The sequence below is a fragment of the Stegostoma tigrinum genome, chromosome 1, assembly GCF_030684315.1.
Source record: "Stegostoma tigrinum isolate sSteTig4 chromosome 1, sSteTig4.hap1, whole genome shotgun sequence".
NCBI lineage: Eukaryota > Metazoa > Chordata > Chondrichthyes > Orectolobiformes > Stegostomatidae > Stegostoma > Stegostoma tigrinum.
The window spans coordinates 140,985,838-140,999,713 of NC_081354.1; the positions used below are offsets into that span (position 1 = coordinate 140,985,838).

At 41.8% G+C, this 13,876-nt stretch overlaps 1 protein-coding gene across 6 annotated transcripts in view; it reads right to left on the reverse strand.

The window, feature by feature from the left end:
- zfr (zinc finger RNA binding protein) overlaps positions 1-13,876 on the reverse strand; it is a 93,365-nt gene that overhangs the window by 63,980 nt on the left and 15,509 nt on the right. For all 6 annotated transcript variants that reach the window (XM_059649085.1, XM_059649083.1, XM_048528043.2 and 3 more), the window contains 4 exons: positions 9,515-9,809; positions 8,362-8,485; positions 6,079-6,303; positions 2,079-2,302 (listed from right to left, as the gene is read on the reverse strand). In XM_059649085.1, coding sequence (XP_059505068.1) covers positions 2,079-2,302; positions 6,079-6,303; positions 8,362-8,485; positions 9,515-9,809 — 868 coding nt within the window. The remainder of the gene's footprint in view (positions 1-2,078; positions 2,303-6,078; positions 6,304-8,361; positions 8,486-9,514; positions 9,810-13,876) is intronic.

Below are 13,876 nucleotides of genomic sequence, written 5' to 3' on the forward strand. Positions count from 1 at the left end.
TTGACCTCATCCTTACCAATACGACAGCTGCAGATACATCTGTCCATGACAGTATTGTAAAAGCGACCACTGCACAGTCCTTTTGGAGATGGAGATGAAGGCCTGCCTTCACAGTGACAATAACCTCCATCAGGTTGCATGACACTATCGCCATGCTAAATGGGACATACATCAAAACAGGTCTCACAATTCAAGACTGGATATCCATGAGGCGCTGTGGGCCATCAACAGGAGCAGCACAATTTTGGAACCCCACGGCCCAACACATCCCCCACTCAACCATTACCATCAAGCCAGGGGATCATTGGTTCAGCAGAGACTGCAGGAGGGATGGCAGGAGCAGCAGACATATTGATGAGCTATCAGCCTGGTGAGGCAACCAAACAGGACTACTTGCATAATGAACAACATAAGCAATAATGACAGACAGCACTACGCGATCCAACAACCAGTGGATCAGATCTAAGCTGTGCTGTCCTGCCACGTCCAGTCATGAATGGTGATGGACAATTAAACTCACTGAGGAGAGGGCTCCACAAATACCCCATCTTCAATGATGGAAGAACCCAGCACACCAGTGCAAAAGTCAAGATTGATGCTTTTGCAGCAATCTTCAGTCAGAAGTGCTGAGTGGATGATGTATCTCAGCCTCCTACACTGGTCCCCAGTATTATAGGTACCATTCTTCAGCCAATTCGATTCACTCCCCGTGATATCAAGAAACAGTTGGAGGCACTGAATACTGAAAAAGGCTTTGGTGCCTGACAACAATCTGGTAATAGTACTGAAGACTTGTGTTCCAGAACTTGCCACTCCCCTAGCCAAGTTGTTCCAATTCAGTTATAACACTGGCAACAATCTGAATGTGGAAAACTGCCCAACTATGTCCTATATACAAAGAAAATGGACAAATCCAATCCAGCCAATTACCACCCCTTCAGATTACTCTTGATCATCAGTGAAGTGATGGAAGGGGTCATCAACAGTGCTATCAAGCAACACCTACTCAGCAATAACCTGCAGTGACGCCCAGTTCAGGTTCCACCAGGGCCACTCAGCTCTTGACTCATTACAGCCTTGGTTCAAACATGGACAAAAGAGCTGAATTCTAGAGTTGGGATGAGAATGACATCCCTTGACATCAAGACTGCATTCGACTGAGTGTAGCATCAAGGAGCCCTAGAAAAACTAGGATCAAGTGGTACTTTGGGGGAAAACTTTCTGGTGGTTGGAGTCAAACTGACTGAGAGGAAGAATGTCGTGGTTGTTGGAAGCCAATCATCTCAGCTCCAGGACATCTCCACAGTAGTTCCCCAAAGTAGCATCAGAGGCCCAACCACCTTTAGCTGTTTCAATGACCTTCCCTCCATCAGGTCAGAAGTGGGGATGTTTGCTAACGATTGCACAATGCTCACCACCATTCGCAACACCTGAGGTATGAAAGCAGTCCGCGTCCAAATGCAGCAAAATCTGGACAATGTCCAGGCTTGGGCTGACAAGTGGCAAGTAACATTTATGCCACACAAATGCTAGGCTACCACCATCACCAAAAGGGTCAATCTAACCAACACCCCTTGAAATTCAATGGTGCTACCATCACTGAAACCCCTATTGCCATCATAGGGGTTATCATTGACCAGAAATGCAATTGGACTCGCCACATAAACACAGTAGCTGCAAGAGCAGGTCAAAGGCTAGGAATACTGTTGTGAATAACACCTCCTGCCTGTCCACCACCTACAAAGGCGCAAGCGAAGAGTGCGATGGAACACTCCCCGCTTGCCTGGATGAGTGCAGCCTTGACAACACTCAAGAAGCTTGACACCATCCAAGACAAAGCAACTGGGTTGCTGACCACAACAGCCACAAGCATCCACTCCCTCCACCACCAACGCTCAGCACAAGATCTAGAAGATGCACTGCAGAAATTCACCAAAGCTCCTCATAACACCTTCCAGCCCTTGACCACTTCCATCTAGAAGGATAACAGCAGCAAATACATGGGAACATTACTTTCCAATTTTGCTGGTGGTAAACTGCAATGTAACAAAATAAATCCAAACATAACACATTCCTACCTGTGGTCCAGCACAACTGATCTTGCAAACATCACAGTAATGGATCTGAGGTTGCTTAGGTGGCTGCTTTGGCTTCTGTTTATTTTGAAATGGCACTTTCTTAGTGAAGGTGGTCCCAGCCCAAGCTGCTGCTTGTTTTTGTTGCTGCTGCTGCTGCTGCTGCTGCTGGTAATAAGAAGATGCAGCAGAATACACTGCAGCTTCATATCCAGCATACGTAGCTCCTAGAAAATAACATTGCAAAAACAAGTAAGCTGCATGGTCAGAGCGAGGAAGAGAAACAAAATAGCATGAGTATCTGGGAATTTGGATCAAAGTGAGAATTTAACAGGTAACTCTCTCGCAAGTTCATTTCAATCATTCAAATCAAACAAAGAGCCTTTAGACAAGTTTAAAATAGTACATTTCAACAGACCAATAGTGGCAGTTAGTCAAGTAACTGAAATTCTTTGACTGAATTAGATGATTATCGTAGCAGCAAGGCAAGGTAAAAACAAAAATCAGAATTCTCTACACAATAGTTCGTTCAAAGTTCCACAGTAAGAGTAACAGAGACTTGGACCAAGTAAGAGAAAGTGAACATTTGGAAACTTGGAAAAAGGGATAATTTGGTGCTTCAATTAACATTTACTGAAATAAATAAAAAGTCTCCACAGCAAAAGGGAGTGGGAAAGGAAATAACTTGCAGAGTGAGAGACCTATCAATGGCAGCAAGTCACAAGGGAAAGCAACTGATTGCTGAGAAGGTTTGGTCAGTATTTTTAATTTTCAAAGTGAAAGTTGCACCTCAATTTGTGTTCAAGTCTGCAAACATTTTTCTCTGTATGAGAAATTACAAGAAAAGCTTTCATAACAAGTTTCTCAAAGGCAGGAAAAAAGGTTTACAGGGAAAACATGGAACTGCAAACCAGTGAGCCTTACACCAGTAGTAGCAAAACTGTTAGAATCTATTATAAATGGGTGTGATAAAGAGGCATTTGGATAATAATGATCTGATTGGACACAGTCAACCTGGATTTCCAAATGGGAAATCACATTTGACAACGTTGAGGGGTTTTTGTGAAGACGTTACTAACAAGTTTGATTTAAAAAAAGAGCCAATGAACAATGCTTACTTACATTTTTGTAAGACTTTTGATAAAGCCCCATGGAAGGTGGCTAGAAATATTTTCAGATCATTTTCATGTTGGCTGGTTATAACTAGGATACTGCTAGTATCAGTACTTCACTCCCAAATGTTCATACTATTTAGCAATGATTTGGAGGTGGTATTAAATCAAAATTTCCAAACTTGCACACGATACAAAGCTAAGTGGGAAAAGATTGGAAGAAGGATGTAGTATGGCTTGAGGAGGATTTAGAAAGGTGCAGCGAATGGGCAAGAACATAGCAGATGAAATATAACTTGGGAAGGACATTCATTGACCAGGACACCAAGGCCCCTTTTGTACATCCCCACTTTCCAACATCTCAACATTTAAAGAAATGTTCTGCACGCCCCTATAGTCTATAAAGTCTATAACCTCACATTTTTCCAAATTATATTTATCTGCTATGTTCTTGCCCATTCACTACACCTAAATCAGAGGGTTGTGAACTGTTGGAGTTTGCTACCACAGAGGGTTGTGGAACCCGATTAAGGTTATTAGTCAACCAACAACCTGACATTGAGAACAAGATGACTAAGATTACGTATATGCAACAGACATCACTGTGTCCCACCATAAGGAGTGGCCCTCAAAAGGTGGCAGCATTGTGGCAGAAAGTCAAAAGGAACTTAACAACAGTTACTCAAGAGGCTTTCAAATGTTTCTATTCATTACAGTCCTGGAATGAGTATTCATAAATAGGTCTTATGGAAACAAAATTCTCATATTCCATGGAGGTCTTCCATGATGTTGTGTGGTACTATCATAGTGTTAAATGAGGTAGAGTCAGTCAGATAATTTGGAGAAAACTCAACTGGGCCTAATACAAAAAGAAATGGTTATGGTTGTTGGAGATAAGTCACCACCACCCCAGGAATTCACTCAGTGAATACTTAAGGTATTATCCTAGACATAATCATCTCAAGCTGCTTTATGAACGATCTTATCTCCATCAGGCCAGATTTGGGGACGTACAGTGATACATGCACCAAGATTTGGACAATATTTAGGTCAGGCTGAGATAGCAAGAACTGCAGATGCTGGAGTCAGAGGCAACAGTGTGGAGCTGGAGGAACACAGCAGGTCAGGCAGCATCGTAGTAGTAGCAAAGTTGACATTTTGAGTCAGGGCCTTTCCTCAGAAATGACCTTTCTGAAGGAGGGTCCCAACCCAAAACATCAAACTTTCCTACTCCTCTGATGTTGCCTGACCTGCTGTGCACCTCCAGCTCTACATTCAGGCCAGGCTGTTGCGGCAACCTGTATTTGGTCCGTGCAATAACCACCTCCAAAAACAAAGAATTCAAATATTTTTTCTTGACATTCGATCATATTACTATCATCAAATCCCTCTTGTCAAATTCCTGAACTGCACCTGCCATATCATGCTGACTCTAGAAGAGCAAGTTACGAGGCCAAGTTCTGTGGCAAGTAACTCACCTTCTGAATCCTCAAAGCCTTTCCACCATCTAAAAGACATAAGCCAGGTGTGTGTCAGAATACTCTCCAGTAGCTTCAGCGATTGCAGCTCCTACATCAGTCAAAGCTCTGCACCATCCAGGACAAAAACAGTCGATTTGATTTGCACCATATCAATCACTTTAAACATCCACTCCTGGTAGTATTGTGCTAGGTGATTTGCTCATAAGGTGTAATGATTGCTGGTTATGACAGTATTCATTGCCCATCACTAGCTGTCTTTACAGATGACATTTTTGAAGCATCTGAAGAACAGTCATCTCAGACTCAAACCGTTAACTCTTTTTCCTCTCTCCACAGCTGCTGCCAGACCAATGTCCTGCGTTTGCCCTGGACAGTGTCAAGGTTTTTGAGCTTCTCGCCCGATAAAGGATTTCATCACACTCCTGACTTGAGCCTTGCAGGTGGTAGATGTTCTGTGCAGATTCAGGTGTTGAGATACTTGCTGTCAAATTCCAAGCCTCTGCCTGCCTTGTTGCCACAGTATTTATATAGCTCACCTGGTTGATTTCTGATCAAGTGTAACCCCAGGATGTTGACAGCAGAAGACAATTCTGGAACGTTAATTCCAGTGACTATCATGAGTAGATGATCAGATTCTCTCTTCCTGATAACAATCCTGGAACCTGTACTGTGTGAACATTACTGGCCACCTATTAGCCCCAGCTTGGATGCTACCCAGATTTTATTGCATTTAGCACAGGTTGCTTCAGTATCTACAAGATGCACTGCAACATTTCACCAAGGATTCCTCAACACACTTTCTAACCCGAAGACCTTTATCAGGTAGACGGTCAAGAACGGCAGACATGTGGGGAAAAAAATCACTATGAATTTCATGCCAAGTCATACATCATTCTGACCCAACCTGAATGGGCAAAGGACACGAGTAGGCCATTCAGCTGCTCAAGCATGCTCCGTCATTCAATAAGATCATAGCTAATCTGTGGCCTAACTCCATATACCGGCCTTGGGCCCATATTCTGGATGCTGTTGCTTAATAATAAGCAAAATTGTCTCTCAGATTTAAATTGGAACTATAATCACTGTTCCTTCACCGTCTCAGAGTCAAAACTCTGGAATGCCCTTCTTAACAACACCAGGTGTACCACAGTAAATCAAGCAACTGGTTCACCACCACCTTCTCAAGGGCAACTAAGGATGTAGAATGCTGGCCGGGTCTACAATATCCACATCCCATGCACTGAAAATAAAATTAACATGAATCATAACAAGTTGGTATGACAATTGACTAGGAAGGCAAATGGAATAACATTTAATCATAATGGGGAAAAACTGAGTAAAAATCTTTCATGAATATTTGTACAGTATAAAAAATCCAAAATGTAAAAATTGGAATACTTCACTTCTTACCAGTATAAGTCACAGCAGTTGAGCTATATGTACCACTCTGAGTATATGATGGAACTACAGTAGCTGCTGCTGCAGCAGCAGCAGCTGGTTGCACTGTTGTGGACACTGGGTAAACAGTAAAGGTAGTAGTTGGGTTTGGTGTAGCTGGTTTTATCGCTGTCACTTGTCGAGTCTGTTGAGCTTGTGTGTATTGTGTTGCAGCTTGACTATATCCTGCTTTTGCAGCTGTAACAGAAACATTAATTACTGAAATTTCAAGAAAGGATTTAAAAGAATGCTATCAGAAGACTTGTCAGTGTTGCTACAAAGCTTTTAAGTATTTTAAATGCTATACATATCCAAATGCCACTTCAACTACAGTACCCTGATCAATACAAACAATAATTTAGTTATTTATTAGTTATATTATTTATTCTAATGCAATAAAAACTTTGAAGTCACTTCAATAGGAGTGTTATAAAGCAAACAAGGACACATAAATCATATGGTGATATTAGGGCAGATGGTCAAAAACTTGGTTACAAAGGTAGAATTTAACGGGCACCTTAAAAAAATAAGACCATAAGACAAAGGAGAAGAAATTAGGCCATTCGGCCCATTGAGTAAATAGGAGAGAGGTAGCAAGACAGAGGTTGTTGAAGGCACAGCAACTGGATAGCGAAGCCATGAAAAATCAGGGACGCTCATCACCCCAGACTTAGATGCATACATGTAATTTGTTATTGTGGTATCAGAAATAAACAAAAGGATGCCAATCCGCTGCCACTCACATCCAACTAACTTATTATAGGCCAGCAATTGGGATAAGTTTGGAAGCCTGCTCTCCTGGGTGAAAACATCAGAAAAGCCCAAATTGCCTAAACATGACATGGTTCATAAAATAATAAGGAGAAAGTAATGTAACTGCATTCTAGGTAATATCAGCCCAATTCAATGAAACGTAGAAAAGAGAACACAAAAATAGGGAATAAGTTATCCTACAATCCACAGGAATTGTTCTAGAGTTCACAGAAGCTTGGAAGGTGACCACCAAACATCCACTATTTCCAGATCCACTTCCTCAAATACTCCAGGATACAGGCTATCAGACCCCGGAGATTTATTGGCCTTCAATCCAGTCAGTTTCCTCAATTAAATGTACAAGATGAGATGCATAGATAGAGTGGATAGTCACAGAGATTTTCCCAGGATGGAAATGACTATTACGAAGGGGCATAATTTTAAAAGTGAGTGGAAGGTATGGGGAGATTTCAGAGGCAGGTTCTTTACATAGTGTGGGGTAGGCACAACCAACGTACTGCCGGCAGTGGTAGTGAGGTCAGATGCTTGAGACTTTTAAGCAACTCTTGGATAGGCACATACAGGATAGTAAAATGATTGATCCGAGTAGGATAATAGGCCGGCACAACATCATGGGCCAAAGAGCCTGTACCGTGCTGTACTGTTCTATTATTTCCCTGTACATTCTGACTTTCTTCCATTCCTCTCTCACGAAACTGTACGCTCACCAATATTTTTTGGGATGTAATGTGAATATTCCTTTGAGGGCAAAACCAAAAATATGCATCTAATTGGTTTACCATGTGCTTTCTCGATTATAAAAAAGGGACCTACATTTGTCTTCACTAATCTTTTTCTCCTCACATGTTTTAACAATCAGTTTGTATATTTCCCCATAAGTTTACTCTCATAATCTGTTATCCTGCTTTCTTAAATCAATTCCTTTGTCCTCTTTCATTGAAATCTAAACTGCTCTCAACTCTCATGCCTGCTACTGTTTTTGGTCAATTTGTATGGTCCTTCCTTGGAGCTCACTGTATCCCCAACTTCATTTGTTAGCCATGGCCGGGACACCTTTCCCCTTTAGCTTTTGTGCCAGACAGGAATGATCAATTGTTGCCATTCCTCCTTGCACTTTGAATGCTTGCCGTTCTGTCCATTTATCAGCATCCCTTTAAATAACTCTTCCCAATTTATGATAGCCGGTTTACTCCTCATGCCATTCTCTACTTAGATCCGAGGCTTTAGTCTCAGAATCAATAGGTCACTGTTCACCTTAATGAAGAATTCTATTACATGACTGTCACTTTTCCCAAAAGAGCCTCACACAGCTACATTGTGAATTATTTCTCTTACACATGACCCAAACTAGGGTGCTTGTCATCTAGTTGGCTCCTCTGGATTGATCCAGACAGCCATCTTGTACACTCTCCAAGTATTCTTTATTACAGACCACACCATAATTTATTTCAATTACGAATTCCTCAACAGTATTAGACTCACCAGCTTGATAATATGCCTCTGCAGCAGTGGGTTGTGGCTGAGCTGCAGCAGCAGGTTGTTGGTAGTATTGTTTGCTGTCATAGGCGATAGCTGGTGCTGTGGAACGCACATATGTATAGGTATCCTAAATTGAAAATAAATGATCAATTGAAATTGCTGGATAGACTAAGTCATTATTTGGATAATGGAGGAAATATGAAATGAAAGGTATATGCTTCATTAAATTTGCAGTTATTACTTTCATGTAGGTACACTTCTGCAGTTGCAGGTTCTTTTTATTGGTCAATTTTGATTGCATCATTACAAAATTCAAATATAGGGGATCAACTTATTTGTTCGACAAGATCCAAACTTAAACATATACAAAGTGATGTTAATTAAATACGTTTAATTAAAACAAATTACAAGTTAACTGCACTGTGCATTGAAGCCAGCTGTTCAAATGAAAATGTAATGGATAAGAGATCCTGGTTTTTAATTTGGAGCATTAAATAATTATAACTCAGAGTAAACAACATTACATTTGACAGTTTTTTTTTAAAAAAACACTAAATAATGGGAACATCAGGATCAAGAATTATCACATGAGCTAACTTGGCCTAATCTAACTACTGGTGCCAGTTCTACATCTGAAGTCATCTACTCTTTCCTCATTACTTTGCACAGTTGTCTTTTTAAAGTGTTTAACCAGTACTCTAAAATATTTAGTCTTGTTCTGAGGCTCAACTATATACAACTCTAACACGCTAATGTACAAATTATTTTATATTTATCCTTTGTTCTTCAGATAAATTTAAGATCCCTGTGCAACACTTCTTCAACCAATGTGAAATTATTTACCTTCTCAAAATTTTCAAACTATTAAATTACTCTTTGATGGTAATGTTTGTGTGTCTTTGCAGTAGAACCTTTGGAATGTAAATTGGTAGACTCACGATCAATACATCAACAGTTTGGACATACAAAAAACCCACAAGCTATTTACTCATTTCAAAATTGCTACAAAACTATTAATGAATATTGTTCATCCCCGCTCCTTCAACTGTGCATATTTTCTTAGAGGTGTGGAGGTAACAGTAGAAAAAAAATCTCTACTTCAAACAAGTTCTGTTCCAAACAATAAACAATTAACTACTTAAATGTTAAGTCATACCTGATAATTTTGTGATGTGACTGGAGGTGGTGGTGGAGGGGCTTCTTGCTGTCGCTGTGTGTATCCGTAATCTGCTGCAGTATGTGTCGTTTGATACCCTCCATACGCTGCTGTGGCGGCAGCAGCTGCAGCGGCAGCGGCAGCAGCAGCAGCAGGAACAGGTCTGGCTGCTGTAGCAGCAGCTGCAGGAGCATAGGCTGCTGTCACAGCATGTGCAGCTACCGGGGCCTGGTGGACTGTGTAGCTGCCAGCTGTGGTCGGATGAGAGTATGCAATGCCAGTGGCCGGCTGTTGGCTATTACAAAGACAAAAAGCACATTTTTAATGTCTGGAAAATTCAATCTTTCAAATAGTTGTGACTTTATGAACTTGTTGTAACACAAGTTTTTTTTTTCCATTGAGTGCAAGTAAGAGTTTGATGTTGATGTTTAAGTGCAGAAAAATATTTCAATCTGTTTTAGAAGACGTTAGAAACTCCAATATTCATTCCAGGTCATGAACAATGCAAGTTTCTTTCAAGGTGAGAAATAATTGGTGGTGGATATATCAATCTATTTTCGCCATTTAAAAGGGAAAAAAATCATCTGATAATCAACATTAGCTGAGAAATGAGAAGAAGTGTTTGAGCATAATACTGAAGTGCATAGCCCATGTAAACTGCTGCATTAGGAATGACCAGGAAGAGATACCTTCATGGAAGAATAACTGCACTTGCATATTTATTCGTTAACCTTTTTCTATCATCATTGTTGGATTTGGAGAGCAGCATGTGAGAGGAGAAAGGATCGTAGTGTCCGACACACATGATCACACCAAAATCTACAAACTAAGTTATGTATGACTAGTTTATCTCAGAAATGAACTACAACTTTCCTTTTGGGCTATATCCCACACATGAAAATCTTATTATTCACCACAGCCCTTTAGATTTACATAAACTGGCAGAGGCAAATTTGAAGCGTCCGTCAGGGAGCAGATGTAAAACCATGTGCTAATAAAAGCCAGATGGCGCTATTATTAGCAAATGTGTCGTCAAGATTACCTGAAATAAGAAATTTAGTCCTGATGGCTCTACATCCTCAGGGTGCTTTAGAAAACTCAGCTATTTAGTCAATCATGAACAGTGCCTGAACTACGAAGCAACATGGCTCAGATTTCAGATTATTAAGTTACAAAAGAAAATTCACTAATGAAGAAAGAACCGCAGATGCTATAAATTCAAAACAGAAACTGAAACTGTGGAGAGAAAGCTGAGTTAACATTTAGATCCAGCGACTGTTTTTCAGATCTAATAGCAGCTACGAACAGGTGGTATTTATGCTGAAGATAGAGTGAGGGAGAACAGGAGAAATTGATAAATAGAGGGGGAGAGAAAAGCAAAGGGATGGATAATGGTAAGACAGGGCAGGAAGAAAGCACAATAATGGGGACCACAAGGTGATGAAATTGGCAGTCTTTGTCACAACAGGGTGTGGGATGCTGAGGTGAGAAAAGGACATAGAAGGTAATGTTTGGGCCTGAAATTATTGGACTTGGTATGGAGTCCTGAAGGCTGCAAGTAGAAAATGAGACAATATTTCCAGCTTGCACCTAGCCCCATTGAAGCACGGCAACAGGCCTGAAACAGAATGTCAGCCACGGAACATGATGGTATGTTAAAGTAGCAAGCACCTGGAAGTTCAGGCAGACCGTAGGTGTTCCAAAAATGAGAGGTGATTTCATCCAAAACCATTAGTATATAGGCTGATTCATTCCCCTGGCAGAGGCGGTTTGCTTGGAAAAGGACAGGGAGCAAATGTCATCTGTTTGTGTTTGCACTCCACTGGAAAAACATCTGTATGGTTATCAGAAGGGGGTTGATGTCTGTGGGGAGAGGGGAGGAAAGAGAGGGGGCAGGAGAGGAGGGGGAGAGAGACAGCAAGTGAGCGAGGGGTGCAAGAGGGTGTTAGGAACAGATGCCTTGACGGTGAAGGGAAATGGATGGTAGCAAAGAAGGATGTAGAGGGGGGCCTGGTTGGAGAGAAACCTGTTTTGTTTTTCAGCCATAGACAGGGTTTTAAAGTTAAATAAAAACAAAGCGCTTGTTTCTCACTACATTTTCAAAAGAGGATTCCAGCTAAGAACATTGAACACTTAGGCAATGTTCAGTATTTTAAAAAATGGATTTTAAAAGCTTCACATGTGTGAGAACATTATTGGAGCTCAGTGGCAAACATTGTTCCACTGGAATTTGACAGCCCAAAGTTTTGGCTGCTGACCTCACCTAGGGTCAGAAAAGTTTAGATTAGACTAGATTCCCTACAGTGCGGAAACAGGCCCTTTGGCCCAACAAGTCCACACCGTCCCTTGAAGCATCACACCCAGACCCATTCCCCCCTATAACTCACACACCGCTGAAGCCTTGGTCCAGAATCATGGGACGTGATCTCAGAATAATGGACAGGCCATTTATAATTCAGATGAGAAGGAACTTCTTTAATCAGAAGGTGGTGCAAAGTTTTCAACTTTGTCATCCCTCTTCCAAGAGCACTGGTAGTTCCAAACCATCACCTCACCTCAACCCCATGCCCATGCCCATGCCCAAATATTGTCCCATCTTAACATTCCTATGAAAGATCCTCGAACTAGCCACCATCGCCGAATAACAACTATTCAAATCCTCTCAATCTAACTTACAAGCAAAACTACCAGAGCCAAAAATCACAAACTGTGCCAACAACCACAGTATCTTCTCCCTCCCTATTCTCTTCCATGATTCCTACAAATTTCAATACAGTCAAAATATCTCCAAGAACATGTCTATTCTCTCTTCTGCATGATTTGGTGGGGGGGCAGGGGGGAATCTTATGGAAACATATAAAATTATGATGGGAATAACTAAGATAGAAGTAGAGAGGATGTTCCCACTGGCAGATGAAGCTAGGACAAGAGGGCATAGCATCAAGATTACAGGGAGCAGATTTAGGACTGAATTGAGAAGGAACTTTTTTCACTCAGAGGGTTGTTAATCAATGGAATTCCTTGCCCAGTGAAGTAATTGATGCTACTTCAGTAAACATTTTTGAAGCTAAAGGTAGTTTTTTTTAAAACAATAAAGGAATTAAAGGGATAGGGTGAGAACACGGGTAAGTGGGTCTGAGTCCACGAAAAGATCAGCCACGATCTTATTGAATGGCGGAGTAGGCTCGAAGGGCCGAATGGCATATTCCTGTTCCTAGTTCTTATGTTTATCTTAAGATTTACTAGGAGATCACACAGCACAGGAGAAGGACAAGCAGCCCCTCAAGTCATCCCTGAAATAATGTAAGTGGCTACTGACTCTTTATTCACCACCTTACAAGGCAGTACATTATAATTCCTGACCCGTTGCATAAAAAAATTGCCAAATCTGTGATCGCAACTTATAGTAACATTGCACAAGCCAGATCCTAAAATAAACCTAGCTAGACAAATCAGAGATAGCAGGAACTGCCAATGCTGGAGAATCTGAGAAAACAAGGTGTACAGCTGGATGAACACAGCAGGCCAAGCAGCAGAGGAGCAAGAAAGCTGACGTTTCAGGTCTAGACACTTCTTCAGAAACAGAGGAGGGGATTCTGGAATAAATAGGGAGAAAGGGGGAGGCAACTAGAAGATAGATAAAGGAGAGCTTAGAGGGAGAGGAGACAGGTCAAGGAGGTGGGGTTGAAGCCAGTAAAAGGTGAGTGTAGGTGGGGAGTTAGGGAGAGGATCGGTCGGTCCAGGGAGGACCGACAGGTCAAGGAGGCAGGATGAGGCTAGTAGGTAGGAGACGGGTGTGGGGCTTGAGGTGGGAGTAGTAAATAGGTGGGAGGACGGGGAGATTTTGAAGCTTGTGAAGTCCACATTGATACCATTGGACTGCAGGGTTCCCAAGCAAAATAGGAGATGCTGTTCCAGCAACCTTCGGGTGGCATCGCTGTGACACTGCAGGCCTAGGATAGACATGTCAGCCAAGGAGTGGGAGGGGGAGTTGAAATGATTCACAAATGGGAGGTGCAGTTGTTTGTTGCAAACCAAACATAGGTGTTCTGCAAATAGGTCCCCAAGCCTCTGCTTGGTTTACCAGATGTGAAGGTGAAAATCTGCTTGATGTGCTAAGTCTTCTTGGGGCCTGGGATGGGGGAGGAGGGAGGAGGAGGGGAAGCACTTCCTGCGGTTGCAGGGAAAAGTGCCACGGTGGTAGGGCTGGTGGGGAGTGTAGAGCGGACAAGTGAGTCACAGAGAGCGTAATCGATCCGGAAAGCAGATAAGGGTGGGGAGGGAAACTGTCTTTGGTAGTGGGGTCAGATTGCAGATGACAAAAGTGTCGGAGGATGATGCGTTGGATCTTAAAGTTGGCGG